At 36.5% G+C, this 23,293-nt stretch overlaps 8 protein-coding genes, 2 long non-coding RNA genes and 1 other non-coding gene across 15 annotated transcripts; 4 read left to right on the top strand and 7 right to left on the bottom strand.

Moving 5' to 3' along the window:
* Positions 1–860: 860 nt before the first annotated feature.
* Positions 861–1,579, bottom strand: LOC9326091 (haloacid dehalogenase-like hydrolase domain-containing protein Sgpp; the record flags this gene model as incomplete). The annotated part of the gene is made up of 2 exons (XM_021013808.1): positions 861–1,355; positions 1,452–1,579. Coding segments are annotated over 2 exons (432 nt in total), but the record flags the coding sequence as incomplete, so codon positions are not given.
* A 75-nt stretch (positions 1,580–1,654) lies between these two features.
* Positions 1,655–2,260, bottom strand: LOC110225038. Its single transcript, XR_002329457.1, has 2 exons — positions 1,868–2,260; positions 1,655–1,755 (listed from the first exon to the last, which is right to left on the bottom strand). It is a non-coding gene; the product is annotated as an uncharacterized LOC110225038 (long non-coding RNA).
* Positions 2,261–2,764: 504 nt separating this feature from the next.
* Positions 2,765–4,688, bottom strand: LOC9326090 (uncharacterized protein F44E2.3). 2 transcript variants are annotated; one of them, XM_002889982.2, is made up of 7 exons: positions 4,546–4,688; positions 4,363–4,460; positions 4,118–4,275; positions 3,921–4,020; positions 3,454–3,832; positions 3,301–3,382; positions 2,765–3,190 (listed from the first exon to the last, which is right to left on the bottom strand). In XM_002889982.2, the coding sequence occupies exons 1-7, from the start codon at positions 4,569–4,571 to the stop codon at positions 2,996–2,998; spliced, it is 1,038 nt and encodes a 345-aa protein (XP_002890028.1). In that variant the 5' UTR covers positions 4,572–4,688; the 3' UTR covers positions 2,765–2,995. The 2 variants fall into 2 exon arrangements, with proteins under 2 accessions (XP_002890028.1, XP_020869265.1); XM_021013606.1 differs by having other exon boundaries at positions 2,765–3,187.
* Positions 4,689–4,803: 115 nt separating this feature from the next.
* Positions 4,804–7,054, bottom strand: LOC9328842 (probable leucine-rich repeat receptor-like protein kinase At1g35710). The gene is made up of 11 exons (XM_021013607.1): positions 6,773–7,054; positions 6,556–6,703; positions 6,399–6,470; positions 6,177–6,248; positions 6,017–6,088; positions 5,792–5,935; positions 5,627–5,707; positions 5,490–5,561; positions 5,336–5,407; positions 5,166–5,237; positions 4,804–5,074 (listed from the first exon to the last, which is right to left on the bottom strand). Exons 1-11 carry the CDS (start codon positions 6,867–6,869, stop codon positions 4,984–4,986), a joined length of 993 nt encoding a protein of 330 aa, XP_020869266.1. The 5' UTR covers positions 6,870–7,054; the 3' UTR covers positions 4,804–4,983.
* A 138-nt stretch (positions 7,055–7,192) lies between these two features.
* LOC9326089 (probable inactive purple acid phosphatase 2) lies at positions 7,193–9,631 on the top strand. Its single transcript, XM_002892733.2, has 2 exons — positions 7,193–7,982; positions 8,102–9,631. Exons 1-2 carry the CDS (start codon positions 7,284–7,286, stop codon positions 9,374–9,376), a joined length of 1,974 nt encoding a protein of 657 aa, XP_002892779.1. The 5' UTR covers positions 7,193–7,283; the 3' UTR covers positions 9,377–9,631.
* Positions 9,632–9,837: 206 nt separating this feature from the next.
* Positions 9,838–11,600, bottom strand: LOC9326088 (putative SNAP25 homologous protein SNAP30). The gene is made up of 6 exons (XM_002889980.2): positions 11,488–11,600; positions 11,007–11,381; positions 10,813–10,906; positions 10,382–10,509; positions 10,217–10,314; positions 9,838–10,135 (listed from the first exon to the last, which is right to left on the bottom strand). Exons 2-6 carry the CDS (start codon positions 11,379–11,381, stop codon positions 10,036–10,038), a joined length of 795 nt encoding a protein of 264 aa, XP_002890026.1. The 5' UTR covers positions 11,488–11,600; the 3' UTR covers positions 9,838–10,035.
* Positions 11,601–11,819: 219 nt separating this feature from the next.
* LOC9328841 lies at positions 11,820–14,145 on the bottom strand. 2 transcript variants are annotated; one of them, XM_021013609.1, is made up of 3 exons: positions 13,984–14,145; positions 13,285–13,441; positions 11,820–13,199 (listed from the first exon to the last, which is right to left on the bottom strand). In XM_021013609.1, the coding sequence occupies exons 2-3, from the start codon at positions 13,427–13,429 to the stop codon at positions 12,070–12,072; spliced, it is 1,275 nt and encodes a 424-aa protein (XP_020869268.1). In that variant the 5' UTR covers positions 13,430–13,441; positions 13,984–14,145; the 3' UTR covers positions 11,820–12,069. The 2 variants fall into 2 exon arrangements, with proteins under 2 accessions (XP_020869268.1, XP_020869269.1); XM_021013610.1 differs by having other exon boundaries at positions 11,820–13,196.
* Positions 14,146–14,332: 187 nt separating this feature from the next.
* Positions 14,333–15,750, top strand: LOC9328840 (protein KTI12 homolog). Of its 2 annotated transcripts, none has more exons than XM_002892732.2 (2): positions 14,333–14,440; positions 14,669–15,750. In XM_002892732.2, the coding sequence occupies exon 2, from the start codon at positions 14,688–14,690 to the stop codon at positions 15,594–15,596; it is 909 nt and encodes a 302-aa protein (XP_002892778.1). In that variant the 5' UTR covers positions 14,333–14,440; positions 14,669–14,687; the 3' UTR covers positions 15,597–15,750. The 2 variants fall into 2 exon arrangements, with proteins under 2 accessions (XP_002892778.1, XP_020869267.1); XM_021013608.1 differs by having other exon boundaries at positions 14,347–14,440; positions 14,673–15,750.
* An 802-nt stretch (positions 15,751–16,552) lies between these two features.
* On the top strand, positions 16,553–19,724 carry LOC9328839 (probable methyltransferase PMT4). 2 transcript variants are annotated; one of them, XM_021013564.1, is made up of 9 exons: positions 16,553–16,833; positions 16,951–17,619; positions 17,714–17,849; positions 17,937–18,177; positions 18,291–18,519; positions 18,605–18,762; positions 18,855–19,158; positions 19,328–19,460; positions 19,557–19,724. In XM_021013564.1, the coding sequence occupies exons 2-9, from the start codon at positions 17,156–17,158 to the stop codon at positions 19,704–19,706; spliced, it is 1,815 nt and encodes a 604-aa protein (XP_020869223.1). In that variant the 5' UTR covers positions 16,553–16,833; positions 16,951–17,155; the 3' UTR covers positions 19,707–19,724. The 2 variants fall into 2 exon arrangements, with proteins under 2 accessions (XP_020869223.1, XP_020869225.1); XM_021013566.1 differs by having other exon boundaries at positions 16,554–16,833; positions 18,294–18,519.
* Positions 19,725–20,244: 520 nt separating this feature from the next.
* Positions 20,245–20,317, bottom strand: TRNAA-UGC. Its single transcript has one exon. It is a non-coding gene; the product is annotated as a tRNA-Ala (tRNA).
* Positions 20,318–22,130: 1,813 nt separating this feature from the next.
* Positions 22,131–23,038, top strand: LOC110225178. The gene is made up of 3 exons (XR_002329588.1): positions 22,131–22,390; positions 22,493–22,542; positions 22,710–23,038. It is a non-coding gene; the product is annotated as an uncharacterized LOC110225178 (long non-coding RNA).
* Positions 23,039–23,293: the final 255 nt, after the last annotated feature.

The raw sequence follows: 23,293 nt of genomic DNA, 5'->3' as shown, positions 1-23,293 counted from the left end.
AATTGGTAAAAATTCTTAGGTCCAAAACCTCTTAGTAATTAAAAAAATTGTCTTACTATTTCTTAATAATGTTTTTCTATGTTAAAAGTGTATATTTGGACGTTGATGATACGCTAATTACTAAAGTTTGCTATCATTGTTTGTCGTGGCCGAAAAAGACATTTAGTGATCAGTTATTATTATTATGGGGGTGACCAATGTGGTGTTCTCTTCTCCATCACAAATTTTTATGATAAATATCTAAGGAATTATCGTTTTCCATTAAAGACTGTCGGTCGAAGCTTTGATTGATGGTGATAAATCCTTTTTTTTTTTTTTTTTTTTTTTTTTTTTTTTTGTCACGGGATGGTGATAAATCCAATCACTTGATTTTGTCGGTAGTGTAAAATTACAAGTTTGTTTTATAAAGACAAAAGCAAAATAGCACGAAGGTGGGCCTTTAAAACTAAGCTTGATAGAGGTGTACTAAGAGCATGATTATAGGTAGTTTCTTAGAAAATGTTTTTAGCAATATTTAAGTAATTTTTTTGTAAAAAGTGAGTGTTAAGAGATAGTATTTTTGAGTTAAGATTTTTGTGTGATTAATGGTAGGTTCTTAACATGTGGTTCTTAGAAAAAAAAATATTAATATAAAAATAAAATTTTTAATTTTAGAAAACTTAATAATGTTGCAAATTAAAAAATTTAAAATATATATGAGATACAATTTATAACATAGATGAGATAAAGCACAATAGTTTTAAATTTGATTTCCGGAAGATGAAAATCAGAAGCAATTCTTTTATTACACTAACAGAAGGTATCGTAGAAATTCTTTTTAATGGTAGAAAAAAGTTTTACTTTGCGCTTTGAACAAAATGTATTCAAAAGCTGATATGTTTACCACACAAAACAACAAGATATCAATGAAAGTAAGCCAAAGATCCGAGCATATAGTTTATTGGTTTATGCAACTATTTCCGGATACAAATCTATCGTTATGCATGTATGATCAATACAAAATAATAAGACATTTGAAAGCTCCAATTGTCATCAACTCCCAAAGAATTATTCAACAATGATCAACTCCAGCTTTAATCCGAGAGATAGAGTGTTCGAACACTAGTGTGTGCTCCTTTGACACGTTAAGCACTTCAAGAGCCTTCAAGTAAGGTCCAGGGTGTGGTTTGGGATGTTCACATTCAGAGCCAAGAATCACTGCTTGAAAGAAATCAGTCAAACCAAGTTTCGATATCATGAGCTCTGCGTTTTCTTTTGGAGCGTTTGTAACCGCAGCTCGTTTCAATCCACAATCTTCGATCCATTTGGTCAGTTTTATAAGCCCATCAAGTGGCTTTGTCTTTTCTGCAACAATTCTAATCAACAAGAAACGAACAAACACAAATTTACTCCAAATTAACTCAAAACAAGTTTGTGACATTTAAGAATAGGAACACAGAACTACAGCTTACTTGCGATAAAGAGCTTCTTTTTCATCACAGAATTTTAACCCTCTTGAAACATCATCAGGGAACAGAACTCGAGCAATTTCAGAATTGTGTTTTCCAGTATATGATTCACAGTTTTTCCAAGTCTTGCTGCAGTATTAAAGATATGATGATATAAAGAAAAGGAAATAACCTCTTGAAGCAGTTCTTGAAAGGCAATAAGGTGGATGAGATTGCATCGATCAAAAAGGATCAAACTTTGGATACATACCATAATCAAAAAGGTTTAAAGATTGAAAGCCAATTAGAACCATCTGATGTTTATCAACTAAAATCAGGAATTTTAGGCAACGAGTTGAGTTCCATTATTTGAATCAAGCAATTGAGGAATAGAACAATTATTTGAATAAAATATGAACTGAGAAAACAATAAAACGTACCATCTTGTTCAATCAAGATCAATCTTCCTAATCTCCTCCTTTGATGTTAAATCGCAAAACTCTTGGCTCTTGGTGGAAGACTTGTAAGCCAACCTCGCCGATTTGGTGAACCGAAGACGCCGTGGACAACCGGAGTCGGTGGAGATGACGAGCTAACGGTGGAACGACGGCCGGAGGTGCTTAACGTCGGAGACTCCTCCGATTTGAGGTGATTCCGGTTTCTCTCTGTTTGAGGAAATCGCGAAATGAGAGAAGAGAGAGAGAGAAAGAAAAAAAAAGCCACCTACTCGCATGCTGCCACGTGGACGTCTCTTAGCAAAGTTTTTGTCTCTTAGTTAACAGACGTTTCTTAGTTTAATTCGTGATTTCACATTTATTTTAATTCACCATTAATGCTAAGAACAAACTAAGATACTAGCGATAAAGATGCTCTAAAGCAAGTTATTGAGCTCATATTAAGTGACATTAATGGCCCAATTTTGACATTATTTGTGTTCTTAAAATAGCTTCACTTGTTAGGAAGTTTTTGTATAAACCGGTTTTTGTAAAATGGCTTCACTATGAGGAGCTTAATAAATTCAAGCAACAATCCATTTCTCAGTTGAATTTGGCTTTTGTCCTACTATAGCTCACAGTCTCACAAGCTATTATCACTGCCATCAATAGATTCATATATCTCGAAACAGACCAACTCTTCAACAAACTTTTCAATGGCTTACAAGGCTTTGATTAAAGTAAGCAATTATTCTCAGCCTATTCCTCTCTGCTCTTCACATAACATTTGTAGTGTTGTTGATCCAGTGAATGAGAAATAATCCATATAAACTGCATCATGCTTTTTGCAATTTATGTTATGATTGAAGCTGCTATACTTACTGGTGAATGTGATGTGATCACTGGATGAGAAACCATTCCAAAAAGTAGAGACAGAGAAGGAAAGGAAGTACAATTGTCTTTTGAGTGTTGTGTTGTTTTTGTTTTAAGAAAGTATCTTTGAGAGCTCTCTATAACATACACTTTTGGCTTTCAAGATCTTCTTTCTTTTACTGAAACCAATATCATCTCTCACGCACACACATACATACATATATATAACTGCAGTTATCTAATATCATCTGTTTTTTAGTGTCAGAAACAGCATGCTTTTCCAGGGAGTTTACCGGTACTCCGGATTACACCGGCCTTCTCCTTCACCTTGAACTCTTTGCTCTGTCTGTCTTTCTCCGCCTGAGCTCTGGCTCCAGCAGCAATCTGTTCAATGTATTCCGTGTCTTCTCTAAATCTCTGCAAACCTCTCTTCCTTCTCTGTTCTAGTTCGCTCTGCTGTTCATGTACCAACATGTTAGAGAATAATAATAAACTCAAGTTATCATTCAATTATATGATAATGATTATGAGAGTATATTATACAAAGTCATTATTATATTATCAACCTCAGACATGTCCAGCTTCCTTCGAGCTTTTTCCCTCTTCTTCGCTTCCCACAAATCGATCTTTCTGTTTAACTTCTCATACCTGCTTGTGTAATACATATGTGAGTGTTAATAATACACAAAAACTTATTTTTGTGTATTGAGACTACTTACCTTGCTTTGATCTTAGCTAGTTGAGCATTTTCCCAAGTATTAGCTGTAGAATCATCCTTTCGACTAGTGTGCACAGAACTCTGCCTTTTGGTTTCCCTAGGTGGAAGCCGCAGAGGCGAAGGTGATAGAGGAGGAGGAGGAGGTGGCGGTGGAGCATGACGTTCTGATCGTGTCCTGAGCGGTGGTTGTATCCGTTGCGGTTCAGAAACTGGTTTTCTTTGTCTTTCATGTTTCTCCTCTGACTCTTTACTCTGTTTGGTGTGATCTCCTCTCAAGTTCATGGAGAAAGTCTTTTTAACCGACGATGACTTTCTCACTGGGGACTTTAGTGTAGGTTGTTTATGATCTTTCGTCTCTGAGTCTATAAACGAAAGTTGTCCTGTGTCAACACAAAAACGTAAATTGATTTCAGACAACATTTTCAGTTGAATAACAAAATCTAATCTTGAGTTATTCTGTAACGTCACCTGAGAGTCTTCTTGATAAGCTTCTTGGTTCCTCTAAAGGCAACCGTTCTTCACTTCTGTTCTTGCTCCTTGACGAAGAAGGTCCAAGTTCAAGGCCACTCTGTTTCGTTTGAAATTTCAAACCACATCAAACTCAAATTACTAGAAAATGTTTACTCACAAATTTTTTTATTTTTATTTTTTAAAAAAACCCTTACATGATAATTCTCTAGCCAAGTTTCTTCAAAAGTGGCTATGGCATAAGCAGTGGCTGCAACTGCAGCTGCATGATCCATTTCGCCGATCGGGTCATAACTTTGGCCGCTCATTTGCCTCGAGAACTGCTTTTGTAACCAGTTTGAGGACTTCTTCTTATCTACCAACACACATGATATGATAATGTGAAATTAATGAAGTATCAAAGATAGGCTATCAAGAAAAACAGAGCAGAATTTTGTGGCACCTTCTTTGAATGAAACAGACTTCCTTGCCGGCACTTTTGTCTCTCTAGTTGAGCTACCAACCTCTCTAATTTTTTCCTGGGAAGCTGGATGCTTCCTCCTGAGACAAAGATGTCAACATGTTACATCAATATATGTATGTGTGTTCGAATAGACAAGATGAATTTGGAGATTTAGTGACTTACCTTGTCTGCTTGATCAAGGTATCCATTTTCAAACTAAAATATGGTGGGAGGATTTGAGAAGGTTTGGGTTAGATGTGTTTAAGGGTTTTGGTTTTTGAAGGGTTTTTGAGATCATTGCTTTGCATGCAAGTTTCATATTTGGATCATAAAGATGTGCAGGTAAAGTAAAGAACACTTTTTCTATTCTTTTCCCTCTTCAGCTTTTTGGTTCTTTGCTTTTTTCAGAACGACAGTGAAAAGAACAAACCAAGATTCCCCTTTTTTATTCAATTTTCACATATGGATAAGGAATCTTTAACATTCAGAAAACACATCAACTACAATCTCGCTTTAACAGAGAAAATGAATCTTAATAACCAGATAACAAATCAATCTTAATAACCAGATAACACTGCCAAATTCCAATCTGTAAATGAAACAGAGTTGTACGATGCTTAACTAAACAAGGAAGTCTGTGTCAGAAAGTTCAAGGACCTGATGTGCACCAATGGCCTTCACGTCTGGTTTGAAGGCATTCCCTTCTATGTACCTGCCACATACATCCACCAAGAATTAAGTTATATCATGGGTTCTATATATGGTCTTTTACAAAGAGACCTTAGAGAGGTTATGAAACCTACATATCTTTTAAGTTGGGATGCTTGTAGAAAGCTTCAGGGATACTTCCATTGAATAGATTGTGGTCCAAGTGCCTGAAGTTAAATCAAAACATGCTCTAAGGATGCAGAAGAGCACATAGGTCTTTCAGATCAATTCTTAGTTATGTATTTAGTAGAGGAGAGAGGCCTACAAGTTAGTTAGTCTTGGTATATTGGCAAGTGCAGCGGGTATTGCTCCAGTCATTTTGTTGTAAGATAAGTACCTAAACATAAAAGGATAAGATAGGGAGAGATAAAAATATGTAAGTGGTGTTCATATATCAAAAGATGTGATCAAGTACTCACAAGATCTCTAGGTTCGTTAGATTTGCAAGATTGTTTGGGAGTCCTCCAGTGAAGTAATTATTGTTTAAAAACCTACAGCCAAAAGTGAGCTTAGACAAAATACTACTTTTAATTGGTTAACTCTTAAACTCACTTACAGGTTTCTAAGAGCTGGAAAGCATCCTTCTATGCGAAAAAGATCGCTTATACTTCCCACTAAGTTATTGTTGCCAGCATCCCTACAGAATCATGACAGAGATATAAAGCATATCTGACGTCTGTTGCTTGATCTACAATAAAGAGAAATGAATGTCAAAGATTACAAGTGGCGAAGTTTTTGTAATGTTCCCAGCTCTGCCGGAATCCGCCCAGTAAAATGATTCTCCTGAATATGTAAGTATTGGAGCTCATGGAGATTTGCAAGTTCTTTGGGGATTTCTCCTCTGAAATTGTTAAAGCTTAGGTACCTGCAATAATAAGAGCATGTTACATAGCTCAAAGAAAAGTAGAAAACCCCTTCAAGAATGACATGAGCTAGGATTACTCACAGATTAGTTAGACTCTTCAATCCACCAATTTCAGGAGGCAGTACATGTTGAAGTTTATTCCACCTCAAATTTCTGTTTATAATACACCACAATACAAAACCAAACAAGATCAAGAAAAAGCAAGTAGCCAAACTGAATTCCTCAAGTTGAAGAGTATTACAGTGTCTTAAGACGCTTAAGCCTCCCAATTTCTGAAGGAATAGGGCCTGTTAATTTGTTATTGTGAAGATCCCTGCCAAATTCATAATCCAATTAAACAATCAATCATACACTCAGCAATGGATTTGCTTCCAATTTAGAAACCATTTGGTAGCATCGAAACCAACAAGAACCCAAAAGTTCTCAAATTTTCAACAATGATTGCAAAGTCAGTGAAACTTACAAAACAGTGAGATCTAAGAGCTTCGTTACAGCCTTTGGGAAATTCCCCACTATCGACATTGAATACACTTCTCTGCAAAATAGATCACAAAACATTTTTTAAGTGAAAAAAACAATTCAAAACCTCAAACTTTAAGAGATTATGAGTCAAAGATTACAGCTTGATGACGACACGATAATCACCAACTGTGGAGCAAGTAACTCCAGACCACGGAGGCAAAACTCCATCGCCACAAGGATCATCTCCGACCCAAGAGTAAACCAATCTCCATCCCACCAATCTCTTTACTTCATTCAAAGCTTTCACTACCAAAACCAAAACCCACAGCAGAAAACGGAAGAATCACAAATCTGGAAGCAATTGGAAGAGCTTACTGTCTCGTTTAAGTGTTTTAGCGAAGGAGACATTGATCAGCAATAGAAAAGCGCAAATCCGGAAGATCAGAGACAAGCTCAAACTCAGATTCGCCATTGATTATGCTTCAGATGATCTATAGAGCTTACGAAATCATGAATTCTTCGTGGGTTTAAGAAGAAGAGAAGAATCAATTTTATAAAATCGGAAAGTGAAATGGTGTGGGAGAAAGAAGAAGAATTATTTATCATCGCCATGGAAGAAAGCAAGCTCAGTGGAAACTAAACTAACCAAAAACGGTTCAAATTCCTTAATATTTTTATATAAATATTAATTAAAATAGGCCTAATAAGGTCCATATTGTTGGGCTTATATAGGCCCTTTTTTAAGAAGGTGATACGTCATAAATCAATATAGGTTTTAAAAATAGCTAACCAATCATAACGAACGATAAAAACGCCGTCGTATTAAACCACTGTTTATATATCTCCGGTGCTCCGGCAACAATTATTCTTACGTTCCTCCGTCGCCATGATCGCTAATTTCTCTTTCTTCTTCCTCCTCCTCTTCGTCTCCGGTTTCGTTTTCTCTGCTAATGCCAAAGCGACCATTTCTATTTCCCCTAATGTTCTGAATCGATCTGGCGATTCCGTCGTGATACAATGGTCCGGCGTCGATTCTCCGTCCGATCTCGATTGGTTAGGACTCTACTCTCCGCCGGAGTCTCCTAATGATCACTTTATTGGTTACAAATTCTTAAATGAATCGTCCACTTGGAAATCTGGATTCGGTTCGATTTCTCTTCCTTTGACCAATCTCCGATCAAATTACACATTCCGGATCTTCCGGTGGAGCGAATCCGAGATCGATCCGAAACATAAGGATCATGATCAGAATCCCTTACCAGGAACTAAACATCTTCTAGCTGAATCGGAGCAGCTGAGTTTCGGATCCGGTGTTGGTATGCCGGAGCAGATCCATTTGTCGTACACGAATATGGTTAACACGATGCGTGTTATGTTTGTTGCTGGAGATGGAGAAGAACGTTTCGTGAGATACGGTGAATCGAAGGATTTGTTAGGCAATTCCGCGGCGGCGCGTGGGATGAGGTACGAGAGAGAGCATATGTGTAATTCGCCGGCGAATTCCACTATTGGATGGAGAGATCCTGGTTGGATTTTTGATACCGTTATGAAGAATTTGAATGATGGCGTTAGGTACTATTATCAGGTAACACAAATCTCGATTTCGAAGCTTAAGCATGAGTTTCTGGATTATAAGAATATCAAAAGGTTATAGATTTGGAAGAAATATGTTTTGATTGATCAAGTTATGATTCTATGAATTAGGTTGGGAGTGATTCTAAGGGATGGAGTGAGATCCATAGCTATATTGCTCGAGATGTGACCGCAGAAGAAACCGTAGCTTTCATGTTTGGAGATATGGGTTGTGCTACAGCTTACACGACATTTATCCGCTCACAAGATGAGAGTATATCTACAGTGAAGTGGATCCTCCGTGACATTGAAGCTCTTGGTGACAAGCCAGCTCTTATTTCACACATTGGAGATATAAGTTATGCTCGTGGTTACTCGTGGGTATGGGATGAGTTCTTTGCTCAGGTCGAGCCTATTGCCTCCAAAGTTCCTTACCATGTCTGCATTGGTAACCATGAGTATGATTTCCCTACTCAGCCGTGGAAACCTGATTGGGCAGCTTCTATTTATGGAAACGATGGTGGTGGCGAATGTGGTGTGCCGTATAGTTTGAAGTTCAACATGCCTGGAAATTCTTCAGAATCCACAGGAATGAAAGCTCCTCCGACAAGGAATCTATATTATTCTTATGATACGGGATCGGTCCATTTCATTTATATCTCCACGGAGACGAATTTCCTTAAAGGAGGCAGTCAATATGAATTCATAAAGCGAGATCTAGAGTCTGTAAACAGGAAGAAAACACCGTTTGTTGTTGTGCAAGGACACAGACCGATGTACACTACGAGCAACGAGGTTAGAGACACTATGATTCGACAAAAGATGGTTGAGCATCTAGAACCGCTGTTTGTGAACAACAATGTCACACTTGCTCTATGGGGACATGTTCATAGATACGAAAGGTTTTGTCCCATAAGCAACAACACTTGCGGCAAACAGTGGCAAGGAAACCCGGTTCACCTTGTGATTGGTATGGCTGGTCAAGATTGGCAACCGATTTGGCAGCCGAGACCAAACCATCCAGATCTTCCTATATTCCCTCAGCCTGAACAATCAATGTATCGTACGGGTGAATTTGGATACACTCGTTTAGTTGCAAACAAAGAAAAGCTCACAGTTTCTTTTGTGGGTAACCACGATGGCGAAGTTCATGATACTGTTGAGATGTTAGCATCTGGGGAAGTAATCAGTGGGAACAAAGAGAGTACTAAAATCCCAAATCTTAAAACCGTTCCTGCTTCTGCTACACTTATGGGGAAATCCGAATCTAATGCTTTGTGGTATGTCAAAGGAGCAGGCTTGATGGTTGTGGGTGTGCTTTTAGGGTTCATTATCGGGTTTGTTACCCGGGGAAAGAAATCTTCGTCTGGTAACCGTTGGATTCCAGTCAAGAACGAGGAGACATAATATTGAACTAAGTCTATTATTTAGAGGCACGATTTGTATAGTATCCTCCCACGGTAAGAACCATGTTTCATTACAACTAGAGTTGTGGAAGATAACATAAGTTTTTGTATACAATAATAATAGTGATTCTTGTTACATAGTATGATTCTTGTGTTTATTGTCTGAAGAGTTTGTGTTTGAAAATCAGTACGCTGTTACAGATTGAAGGGATTTTGCTGTAATTACATAATGTAGTGTATGAGTATATACATACAACACTCTAGATATGCGGAGGAGGCTAATCAATCGAGCATTGGAATGTTGATTATGCCAAAGCATATTTGTATCCAAAATGAAACCACTTATAGTATGGATTTGATGTTTTACTGGTCTTGCTTTTTCGGATATAAAAAGGTAAATCTATTAGACCTAAAGTGAAAGTTTGTTTGGTAGTTAAGATTAATTTATTTGGATCGATTCAATTTATTAGGATTAAACACTCTTAGAATATTAGCTTTAGAAAACAATTGAATCAAATGCTTTAATATCGACAATTTTCATAGCAAAGAATGAACAAAGAAAAAAAAATCAACTGTACGAACGTAAAAATAAAATAAAAAGAGAAGATACATATATATAATATACATAGAAGAACAATAGTATTTGTGGAAGGTGTTTGCTTATTTAGAAAGCAAGTGACGTGCGCGTTGATTAGCTCCTTGAACACGAGAGTTAAGCTCATCAACATCGTCTCCGAGATGATCAAGGGCTTTGTTTTGCCTGCAATTTCCCCCCAACAATAGTAAGTATTCATCAAACATAAGCATAACTGTATGAAAATATGTATTTGTGTTATCTGACTTGTCGATCTCAGATCCCATATCAACGGCCATGCTCTTAAGATCACCCAATATGTCACTTAAATCTGAAAGTCCATCGTCTTGCTTTGCCTTCTCTTGCTGCATTTTTAACAAGTTTAATTTAGTTAAGCATTTAAGATGCAAAATTTGTAAAAAGAACACAAACCTCAACTTTCTGCAACGCGTTTGTTGGTTGTCCTAATCCTGATGGTTGACTGCTCGATCGACCTTTCGCACCCAAACCGAGTTTCTCTCGTTCTTCTTTGTGATTCTCGCTCTTCTTCGACGGTTTATCTAAAAGTTCAATAACTTATATCAAACATGACCACCATACATATGATATAATCCAATCAAGAATCAAGATGGGTAGCACATTGATATCATAAAGATTGAGATGATGAGTTATTCACAAGTTAAAGGATCATTTTTTTCCCCTCTAATCTTCAAATTAAAAACAACATTATAAGAAACATGATCATCATACATATAATTTTATCCAACCAAAATTCAAGAATCAAGAGTTCGAAAGCGCTAAAACAATAAAAGATTTGTATGTGTTATTTAACTAGGTATAGACTTCGTTAGAATGACTAAAACCTGGTGTGATCATAGGTCCTGTGATATTTTTAGTCTTCTTTGGTTTCCATGGCTTTGAAAACATTCCTCCTAAGTTGTTCAAAAGCTTCTCCCCCTGATCTCACAAACATTTTAATTTTATCAACACTCCATAATAACAAAACAAATAATTTCACATTTTCGTATCGAAGAAAGGAAAATAAAGAAAACTTTACCCGACTGAGATCTTTATCCATATCAACAGCCATAACATGAGTCCTGTTGATCTGTTCACCTTGCTGATGCAACATTTCGAGCGTTCTTGTAGCATCTGATCTTATATCTTCAGCGATCTTAAGACAATTATTAACACCTTTGGTTGTTTCTTCAGCTTTATAAACCGCGTAGTTTTCTAATTCTTCTGTTGTTTGGCTCTGCAAACCACCGGAATCGCTGAAACCGTTCTTGTATTTGTCGTCATCGTCGAAATCTGGTGTTATCAGGATTGGTTCTGAAGAAGTCCTTCTTCCTGCAGTGATTGTTCCTCCTTTGTTGTTTGACGATTCATTGGGAAGCTTATTGTTCCCCGGAGATTTGAAAAATCCAAACATCTATTTAACAATGAGATGATGATGATTATTGATTAAAATTTCCAAGGACTTTTCATGAAAATGTTAAAAAAATTGAATCATGAAGAAATAGAATTTGATGGGTTACCTCTAATTTCTCTGTAAAAAATCCAGAGAGAAAAAAAGATTCTAATCAAGAAAACTGCAGAGATAAGAAAAAGGAAAATGGTTATCCAAAAATAGAAACTTGTGATAGAGATATGTAATAACCATCACGTCCTATGCTTCTCCCTATTTTGGAACATTTAAGAGTATAATAACCAAACACTATTTCAGAGAGAAGGCTTATTATGTTTTAAGCTCAAGACCTTGAGGAATGTCTACAAGAAAATAGAGGAAATATCTAAGAAGAATGAGAGAGAATCAAGTTTTTTTTCCAAGTATAGGAAGTGAGTCAGTGTGATATGTACTACTAAATGATATGAACAAAAGTTAGTTTATTAAACAGTTGAAGATTTTTTCTTCTTCTTACAACAAAATCTAAATCTGATTTAAAAGGTAATAAATAATCTAAAGCTATCAAAAACACAAAGTTTCCACGGCCATAAACTATACACGGACAGGACTCCCTCAAAACTTCCAACTTGAGATTTTCTTAAATAATGCATTTACACAAGATTCAGAACTTGGAGTAGAGTAACAATGGAGATGGGAGACAATTATTCTTCATTTACTTCCCTCTGGAGAAATCATCCCATGGGTCTTGACCAAAGATCTCGTCGATGATGTTTGAAGTTGGAAGAAGATCAATGTTCTTAGTCCAACAATGATCTGGCAGTACTGAATCACAAGGATCAAATGAATACGACTGATCCACAAGATCATTGCAGTGGCGCCAGTAATTCCCAATGTTGGATTCTTCTCTGTTTCTAACTGGACATCGAGAGTAGACTGCGTTGGACTGATACTCAAAGGACATGTACGAATCTTCATTAGCATTACCCTCTTCTTCTTCGTCTCTTGAGAGGCTTTTTTCGGCTTTTTCATCAGATGGAGTTTCAGCACCATAAAAGGTGTTGTCATACTCTACTTGCCACTCGTCATCATCACTATCAACATCCAGGCTTTTAGAACGATTCTGGATAGCTCGTCTTCGCAGGATAAAGACATTGAAATAATAGCTCACAATTTCCTTCATAGTTCGTGAAGGAAACGCAGACTTTAGGTGTTTCCAGAAATCCCTGTCCATTGAAACCGGATTGGAGTACACAATCTCGTGAAATAGATCTTCCTCGTCTTCAGTTAGCTTACCCGCAACTTCCTCACCCATTTCATAAAGACCTAAATTCAGACATCTGTCGTACCCAATAGTTTCAAACAAGTCTTCCCTGTTTTCCATTATATGCTGCTGCGCACATCTGATGGAATCTTTATCCAGGCAAATGCATTCCTTTCTTCCTTTACCAATTTTGCAGACCTCGGTTTCACAGTCAGGCATTGGAATTACGCACTTCCCCGTCACTTGTTCTTCATCGTAATCAACAGCTGCCTGACCTGACTGATCACTTGCCTCTTCCTTGACACATTCAGGGATATCAGCCTGGTAATCCGGCCCTATTGGAACTGTTTTTCTAGGAGAAACCGGACACCAATAAACATCTTCTTCCGGGCAAACCGGTCTCCAAGGTATATCCGACTCAGGCGATTCATGAGAAAGGGTAGACTGAGTCGTAGCTCCAGACTGAGAATCCTCCTCACACAAACCAGTTGTGATCCACGAGAAAGACGCGTTGGTCTCAAACCCCTTCTCAAGGTTATCCTCACATTTATACCCATAGAGATCACTTATATCATCTCCTGCTAATAATAAGACAGATAAATAATTAAGCGAGCTGCTTACGTTTATCATGTTAACCCCTCTGCAAGAAACAGATATTATTATTACCTACGAAACTTGACTTCTCCAGTGAAACACGATATGGAACTCCTTCATCTAGTTTGGCCAGCTTATTACAATAACTAATCTGTCTTGCATGCTTAACGTTGAGCTCTTGCACATCCTCAGCATCAAAAGTACGCTTGAAACCCATATTTCTAGTAGCCTGAAAAATGAGAAACAAAGCCATTTAGTTACTTGGCGTGAAGGTTATCTATGTGAACCACAGACTCACACTGACAAGTGACAAGTGACAACTATAAGTCTATTTAATAATTTAATTAGAGTAAAAAGAAAAAATATTTAACCCCAATTTAATTTGAGTAAATAAAAAAATCCCCAAATTTGAAAACCCTAACCCTAGACTTCAATTCACGGATTAAATCACCAAATCAAGAATCGAAAATCAATGAATCGGTTAATTATCATGAAAACAGACAAAAGCCCTCGATTAATTGACAGATCTGACGAACCCTAGAACATCCCAATCTACGAGCCCAGATCGGATAAAAAAATTGGGGGAAACTGAAATTAAGAACGGATCCGTTCAAATTATTGAAGGAAATCAACATCAAAAACAAACAATTGATCAGATCTGTTGTTTAAAGATCCAGATCTGACTCAAACCCTAGATTTGACCAAAACGAAGGGATAATAACAAAACATATATCAATTGAAAGAAGAAATCAAGAGGAAAAAGAAAATTACAATAGATCTGAAGATCGATCTGGAAGAAGGAAGGGATCTGAGCTCAAATTCGAAGAAAATTTGGTAGGGGAAAAAAATAAAATTGGGGGAATTTTGGAAAGCGGCTAGGGTTGAAAATTCGTGCTTTTCGATTAGGGGAAAGACCCGATTTTGAAACCCGGATTAAATTCGGATACCGAGACAACATCGAATGAGCTGTACTTTATTTAAATTCTTTGAATTACTTGAATTTACCAAATTATCCTCGCCGTATACCATCAACGTCAACGTGCCTAGCAACTTGTTTTGGCATATCCGGCTCGTACCTATATTCTAAACCGGACACAAGTTGATGTTCAAATGAACAAACCGGACCAAGCGAATTAAACCGGTTCCAATCTATAAGCCCTAAATTCCCAAATCAGATTCTCACTTTTGCTTTCTTCAACCTGTCGACAACACTCCCGATTTTGCTCTGGTAATATTTTTTTATTAGCTTGATTTTTCTTCGGAATTGTTAATTGTGGAAGTATGTTATAATAAAGTTTGATGCTTTAACTTGTTCTGGGTATTGAATCCGTTATGATATCGTTTTAACTCCATGAATTTCTGGAATTTTAGTTTTATATGTGAATCTGGGTCGTTGCATATTCTTTTGCACCTTAAAGCTTGAATTTAAAGTCTTATATTGATTCCATTTTTGTAGACAGTGTGTTTAAAAACCAATGGCGCTAGTTGTGATTTGTGGGCAACCTTGTAGTGGTAAGTCAATAGCTGCAGTAACTTTAGCTGAAGCATTGAAAGAGTCTGAAACGAAACAGAATGTTAGGATCATCGATGAGGCTTCGTTTCATCTAGACCGCAATCAAAACTATGTTAACATGCCTGCTGAGAAGAATCTGAGAGGAAAGCTTAGGTCAGATGTTGATAGATCAGTTTCGAGAGGCGATATTGTTATTGTAGATTCCTTGAACAGTATCAAAGGTTACAGATATGAGCTTTGGTGTATCGCGCGTGCTGCCGGGATTAGGTATTGTGTTGTTTATTGTGATGTGGATGAAGCTCATTGCAGGCAATGGAATAAAGAACGCAGTGATAGAGGTGAGGATGGATATGACGATGGTATATTCGAAGATCTGGTTAGAAGATTTGAGAAACCTGAGAGAAGGAACCGATGGGATTCACCTCTCTTCGAGCTATACCCTTCTCGAGAAGTAATAGATAAATCCTCTTCTGTGATTTTAGAGGCTGTGACTTATCTAACCAAGACTGTTGATTCCAAAACCCAAGATGTGAGAATTCTCCAACCAAGTATTGCGACTCAGGCTGCTAGATTTTCAGAAGCGAATTCTCTTTACGAGTTGGACAGAGCGACACAAGAAATCATCAACGCGATTGTGGAACAACAATCACTTGGTGGGGCTATAAGCAGAGTTACTCTGGGAAATGAACTACCTCCAATCGAAATCAGCAGACCGATTGGACTACCGGAGCTAAGGAGGCTTCGAAGAACGTTTGTTAAATTGATGGGTCAATCGAGTCTGAGCGGGCCACCATTACCAACTGATGCAGAAAGTGCAAAGAGACGTTTTGTGGATTACTTGAACAGAGAGTTTGGAGGTAATAACGCTTGAAATTTGTGGGTAAAAAACATCTTACAATTTGGTTTTGTATTTTCTTAACTCAAGTCAAGTTTCATCCTTGTTTGTTGTTCTTCAATGAAATTTTGGGGCTAAATTGATGTGTTATTCTAATGCAAACATATAATGAATGATACTTATTTATCAAGTTAAAGAAAGTTATTTTTGTAAAAATGTTTGCTTTGTGAGAAAGTGAAGTTCTAGAGATCTATCTTTTCAATTCGTTGAGCTCTTTCTTTCTTGTCTTTATAACATTGAAAATTCAAAGGACAACGACACGTTTGACATTTTTGGATGTATCTAAACTATAAAATAAATTTAATATTTTTGTCGGCAGAATAAAAAAATTATTCATTTACACCAAACAATTAATATATGCTTTGATTTGGAAATAACCACCACAGTAAAAAGACCTACTAATCAGATCCTTAACTATTTTACACAGTTGTGGAAGCCCTTTGGCACATTGGTTGACCAAGGGTTGATTAATGCTTCTACACCAAAAAAGTCTGGGGTCCGAGTCCCAGGTATTGCGATTTATTAACAAATTTGCAGATTGATGGAGGCAAGTGTGCAAGAGATCTCCAACGATGTACAATTATAGCCGTTCGCTAGGATTCTACGCAGAGAAGAAAGTGTCGACAGGTCGTGGATCATTGAAGGTATTCATCAAGATTACGAAGAAGGAAGTGTAGTCTGTCGTGAATCTAATAAGGGTCGGAAGGAATTGTCAGTTGTAGAATCGTCTATGTAACAGTTCTCATAATTTGCAATTAATAATAAATCTAGACGACAAAAAAAAAAAAAAAAAACTATTTTACACAGTTTCACTAATTAATTAAGCAAAAATAATCGCTAAATGCTTTCCTTTTGTCGACATTCGTTGGTAAAAGCCCTTTAATAATTAATGCAGCTTATTTTATTCATACAATAATATAAAATTATAAAACGACGAAGTAGACAGACACAGAGCAGAAAAAGCTTACACTCATATCACTGAGCTTGGCTTCGCCAATCGCCATTGTTGTTCGAAATCTAATTTCTGCTTGTCAAAACCCTTTGTTGATTTTTGTTTTCGTTGTCGATCATTGCGTCAAGCTCCTTCCTTTCGATCTGAATCATCTGATCTCTGACCCTCTTCGAGATCTCACTAATAAGAATTTGAGATTGAGTTTGTCAACAGAATCACGAGCCTCGCTCTTGGCTCCTTTCTCTTACGATATCTATAAATGTACGTAGACAAAAGTAATTTCCTTTTTGCGTTTCATTGCTCAAAATACTAAAAAGTGTTAAAAAGTTTCTCTCTTTTAGGAAATTTTGATTTTTGATCTGACAAATTTGATTGCAGGTTTTGTTGATTCCGTAATTGGCAATTACGAATGACTGACTGATCTCTTTCCTGATTTGGATTATTCTTGGAGTTTTGGGTACCTATAAATGTGAATCTCTTTATGGCTTGATTAGGTAAATGTTAGTTGGAGTTTTAGGAGGAGGAATTGGATGTATAGTGTAGATTTGCTTACAAGAAAGCTATTGTTTTGATCCTTGGGACCATGAAGGTTGCCTCATTTTTTGGTCTTAGACCACGGATCAGCGGGTTACTTTTCTTGATCATCGGTGTTATTGCTCTCATTACAATTTTAGTACCAAATTCAGATGATTCTTCTACAACTTTAACTACGCGAGTGCCCCCACACAACATTTATAGTAACTATGGGAGAATAAAGGAACAAGCAGCTATTGATTATCTAGATCTAAGGTTTTTCTCCTTAGGGGTTAATCGGTTAAAAGAGTTTCCTTTATGTGGTAAAGAAAGAGACAACTATGTTCCTTGCTATAACATTACAGAGACTGATCGGAATTGTGAGTTTGTAAGAGAAGGGGAAAGATGTGTAGTTCGTCCTCCAAGGGATTATAAAATACCACTTCGATGGCCTGTTGGTAGAGATATTATATGGACTGGGAATGTGAAGATTACTAAAGATCAGTTTCTTTCATCAGGAACTATGACTAAAAGGTATTGTGATCACCAAGCTTTAATTAGAAATTTTTTGTTCTGCAGTTTCAGCTAGTATTGTACCATCTTAATCTATTTTAATACTTATCATTAGGCTAATGTTGCTTGAAGAGAATCAAATTACATTTCACTCGGAAGATGGCTTGATCTTTGACGGGGTCAAAGATTATGCTTTTCAAATTGCTGAGATGATTGGATTAGGAAGCGATACTGAGTTTCCTCAAGCTGGTGTAAGTCGTTTTTTATTCTTTCTCTAATGACTCTTATCATTGATCGTTAGTTTTGTTTTCACTGAAACATCGGTTGCGGATTTGCAGATACGGACTGTGTTAGACATCGGTTGCGGATTTGGTAGCTTTGGTGCACATCTAGTGTCTTTGAACGTGATGCCTATATGTATAGCAGAGTATGAGGCAAGTGGAAGCCAAGTCCAGTTAGCTCTAGAGAGAGGCCTTCCTGCAATCATTGGAAATTTCTTTTCGAAACAGCTTCCATATCCAGCTTTATCATTTGACATGGTCCACTGTGCTCAATGTGGGATTACTTGGGATATAAAAGGTATTTATCTGGTATGGTTCATAGTCTTTCACTTATTTTGGTTAAGATCTGTGACTTTTGATATGGAACTTCTATTGAATAACAGTGTTATGCTTTCAATATCTAACCTTAAGCAGATGCAATGCTACTCTTGGAAGTGGATCGTGTTCTCAAGCCCGGGGGTTATTTTGTTTTGACCTCTCCTACAAGCAAAGCACAGGGAAATTCTCCTGAAACTAAGAAAACAAGTATCTCAACACGAGTGGATGAGTTATCTAAGAAAATCTGCTGGAGTCTCTCAGGTCAGCAAGATGAGACGTTTCTTTGGCAGAAAGCAGCAGATCCAAATTGCTACTCATCTCGGTGAGTATGAGAACAGAGTCCTGAAGCTTGGTTTTTAACTCACAGTCGCACTGATGCCGTTCTTTCTTTTTCCTTCTTGTTGTAGCTCGCAAGCTTCTATACCTCTTTGCAAAGATGATGATAGTGTTCCGTATTACCAACCCCTTGTTCCATGTATAAGTGGAACCAAGACCAAACGCTGGATTCCTATTCAGAATAGGTCTAAAGCTTCCGGAACAAGTTTGTCTGAGCTTGAAATTCATGGTAACTATTGATTTTGGCGTGTCATTTTCTGTTCTCATTGCTCATACTTTTCTGGACATTAATGTTCTTCTCCAATAAATATCTTTCAACAGGTATTAAACCTGAAGAATTCGATGAGGATATACAAGTATGGAGATCAGCCCTGAAAAACTATTGGTCCTTGCTTACACCTTTGATTTTCTCAGACCACCCAAAAAGACCTGGTGATGAAGATCCTGTCCCACCTTTTTACATGATACGCAATGCCATGGACATGAATGCTCGTTACGGGAATCTGAATCTCGCCTTCCTCAACCAAGGAAAATCAGTTTGGGTGATGAATGTTGTCCCAGTTAAAACACGTAATACTCTTCCTATAATACTTGATCGAGGTTTTGCTGGCGTTCTACATGACTGGTGAGTGTGTGTTTTCTTAGATTTCCATATTCTATAAAAGACTTCTGGGGATGTCATTAATCACATTTATCTCCCTTAGGTCTCTCTAGAAGATTTGAGCATGTTTTTCACTGCTTATATCTCCTTTTCGCTTATAACATTTGTTTCTTGGCCATTTATTGCTGCGCAGGTGTGAACCATTCCCTACTTATCCGCGAACATATGACATGCTTCATGCCAATGAACTTCTCACACATCTTAGCTCAGAACGGTGCAGCCTAATGGACTTGTTCTTGGAGATGGACCGGATTCTCCGCCCTGAGGTTCTTCTTTTATACACTTCCACCATTTCTCATATGATCCTAATTAGGAAAATCATAAGCTGAGAGAAACTTCGCCTTTCCTGATTGATTTGATAGGGATGGGTTGTGCTAAGTGATAAGCTTGGAGTGATAGAGATGGCGCGTACATTTGCTGCTCGTGTACGCTGGGAAGCAAGAGTCATCGATATTGAAGACGGTAGTGACCAACGGCTCCTTGTTTGCCAAAAACCTTTCCTAAAAAAATAACTCAAAAGAAAAAAAAAAGAAGCAAAATTAGCAAACTGTCAACAAGTTTGCTTCTCTGCACCATCAACAACACTAAGTACAGTTTTTTTTTATATAGGTAATCTCTCTCTTTCTGCATTTCAACAATTCTCTGAGCTTTGAAAACTTGAAGAACACACAAATGTCTAATCAAAGTTACACTTTGCTTTACAGATCCAAATGATGCTTGCAGATTCTGGAAAGAAATCAAAAGGATGAAAATGTAGACTGGGACTTACTTACCAGTGCAAGAGTTTATCAGATTACGACATTCTTTACATTTTTTTTTCTTATTCTTCTGTTTGCAAACAGAATTGTTTTTTTTTGTTTTTTTGTGGTCTTGCAAACAGAATTGTTTTCAGTTTTTTTTTTTTGTTCGTTTCGTAATTATTTCTCTCTCGTATATTCCTCTAAACCAATTGTTCTATAGAGAAAAGAAATGACAGAACATAAAAAGTTGTAAAAGATATTTCTTCTGGTTATAGAATAATAATATTATTGATAAAAGTAAAGATTTGTTTGGAGATGCGGGGGATCGAACCCCGTGCCTCTCGCATGCAAAGCGAGCGCTCTACCATTTGAGCTACATCCCCAATTATTGTAATTAGGTAATACATAAATATAAAATAAGCCAAATTTACTTTATATGAAAAATGCAACCAACTGTACATGTCCTCAACTATCAGATTCTATAGAAATACCCCACTGCCTTCATCACGCAAGGTAGAATAAGTAAAAAGATAAACAAACATAAAATAAAAAATATACTTGATTACTAAACTTGTAAGTTATGAATGATCTATTCTCATTTTTGCAGTTATTGAGACTAATCTATTCAGTTTTCATATAAATTAGGTGTGAATATATATTATAAATTTGAATAGGTAACGTTTTTAATATTTCATAGTATTTTAAAACCAATGTTTTGTTGTAAAATTATGAAAAATATTTATAAAGCAAGTAAATAATGTGCTAACGCTAAGACCTTGATTTATAGATCTAGGCGCTAAGCTCCTATCGAATGCCTAACTACCGCCTGACGACTTTTTGAACATCGACTGCACGCTTTGTATCCGGAGAGCATACAACTTCATACCCAAGCTTTTCTTCTTCCCTAACGACAAGTAGATTTTAAGCTTTTAGTTGACTCCAACATAACTTGCAAGCTCAAAAAGAGAACCAAGAACACAACTCTCAACATAAGCAAAATCCTAACAATAGACAACTTGTATTCTAACACCAGACTCATATATCTAAGGAAAACATTTCTCGGACAAAACAAATCAAAATGAGAATTTCTTAGGTTGTATTTTAAAACTAGTTAGGACTTATTTTTTTTCGGCACTAACCTTAGGTGCTGAGAAACCTTCTCACCTATCATTGTGTGGAAGAGATGTAAGTAAGCTCAACCACTTAGCGAGTTGGTCTTTCTCGCAAGGCAGTTGGAAGTAAACCTGCAGCACACCTCTGAGATTCCCTTGACTTCATTTACTAATAAATCCCCAACATATTCCCTTGATGCATATCTACAATATAGGTTAATCATCATTTGAAAAGATTAAAGCGACAAATTGAGAATCATAACGTCCGAAAAATGAATCATTTACCTTGGAGCGCAAAACATGAATGAATTGTAAGAGGTCATTACTAGTGATTGTCTTAAGCGGCTGAAGCTTCTCACTTGTGACGTGGCAGATTCTTTGTCTATGTTTGATCATTGTTTGCTTAATCTGAATATTTAAATTAAAATTATAAAGATACTCATGTTTTGGTTTGGAGTCTTTTTATATGTACAAATGTCATTTTATTTACTTACTATATATGGAATGATTTTTTGTCGGTTATATCAAAATTAAACAACACTGTTGTTATGACTTAGACAAGTTGGACCTACCATGTTAGACTCTGAGAGACATTACTTAACAGTTAACACAACATTTTGAAGTACATTTTTCTCAAAGTTAGAAAATTGTTTTCACAAGAACAAGAATTTTATTTGTGAAGATAAAGTAACTAATGGTCTTGTAAATACATATGAACCTGTGTTTTATGCGAATACTTAATTTAGTATACAAAATATTATTATGTTTAGAAACAAAATATTTAAGAAACTGTTATTTAAACTATAGTCAGTGTACTGATAAATTTAAAATTTTGTATACTGGCGTGTAAATATTTGATTTTTGGATAAGTCTTAAAACTAATTATACATATTAAACGGATTATGAAAATTTCGAATTTAAATATATTTTTTTGTAGTATATTGGATGGATAAAAAAAGGTGTCATTTTAACAAATGACAGGCCCAAAAGAAAAATAGAAAGTAGTCCTAGTAAAATAGCATGGCCCGGATACAACAGGCCCAAATTAAATATATATATATATATATATATATAGAGCTAGGGTTTCCGGCGTCCCCAAATTGATAAAGAAGCACGCACACCCTAATCCCCAAGTCCACAAGACGAGAGAATCATGGGGAAGGGGCGGACGAGGGGTTGTCGTCAATTTTGGGAAAATGGAGTGTTTAGATATTGTTTTAAACATCGTTTTGATTCTGTTAGCTGTGCCCGCTATAATGCTTCGACTTGTCAAAGATTCTCTAGGCGCGTACGTATTATAAGTTGGAGGGATCGGATCACTCTGCTGATAAATTTGATATTCAGGTTTTATATATAATCTAGCGACAGTAATTTCTCTTTTTCTAGCTAAGGCTTTTATTGAATTCGTTTTTGATTTGATTATTCTTGAATATTACTTACAAATAGGAGGAAAAGTTGTCCAAGCCTGATGATGTTACTACCTCCACACCACTTGGGTAGGTGTCCACTTATCTTCTTGATGATCTATCTCTCTAATGTCGTGTATCAATTATGTATTACCAGTAGCTTTATGGATGGTGATGGTTGTTGTTGCTCATATATATATATATATATATATATATATATATATACATGTTGAATGAATGTTTTTCACCTCACTCAGCTCCGATCAAGTTCAAAGTTGCTATTCCTCCACTACAAGCGCAAATCTTTAGAGAAGAAGAAGCGCAAAGCCAAATCCACCACCTTTCTCTTTTAACCCCCGGAAAATGTTTTCCAATGCTTTAATTAATTTGTTAACTTAAAATTTGCGATGCTTTATTATTAGGATTATGACTTAATAAAGACCTGGTTATGTTATTTTGGGAAATCTTTGTCCCCCATGTCTCCTTGTGTTATAGCTGGTCAAAGATGTTTCATTTCACAAACTGGTCTTTTCTAGTTGATACCAATGCTGCTTTCTTTTCTAATTGATATCATTTTTTTTTAACAGCTCATAACAAAGTTCCTCATATATACGTAGCGATTTTATTTCTTAATTTGCCACGACTCATCTAGCCAAATATATTTTGCCAAGATTCACTTTTCGTATACTGTATTTTTCTTCGAATACTCCCAAAAAAGATGGATCAAGTTTCACTTGGAATAATCACTCATGTTAATAGATATATACGCTTTAGAGCAAGAAGCATATATATACGTACGTACACAAGAAACCCTAAAATAAAGATGCCAAAGAAAACTGCA

Source organism: Arabidopsis lyrata (assembly GCF_000004255.2).
Source record: "Arabidopsis lyrata subsp. lyrata unplaced genomic scaffold ARALYscaffold_1, whole genome shotgun sequence".
Lineage (NCBI taxonomy): Eukaryota > Viridiplantae > Streptophyta > Magnoliopsida > Brassicales > Brassicaceae > Arabidopsis > Arabidopsis lyrata.
Note: the sequence above shows the minus strand (reverse complement) of the source record. Positions and strands in the feature narration are given on the sequence as shown.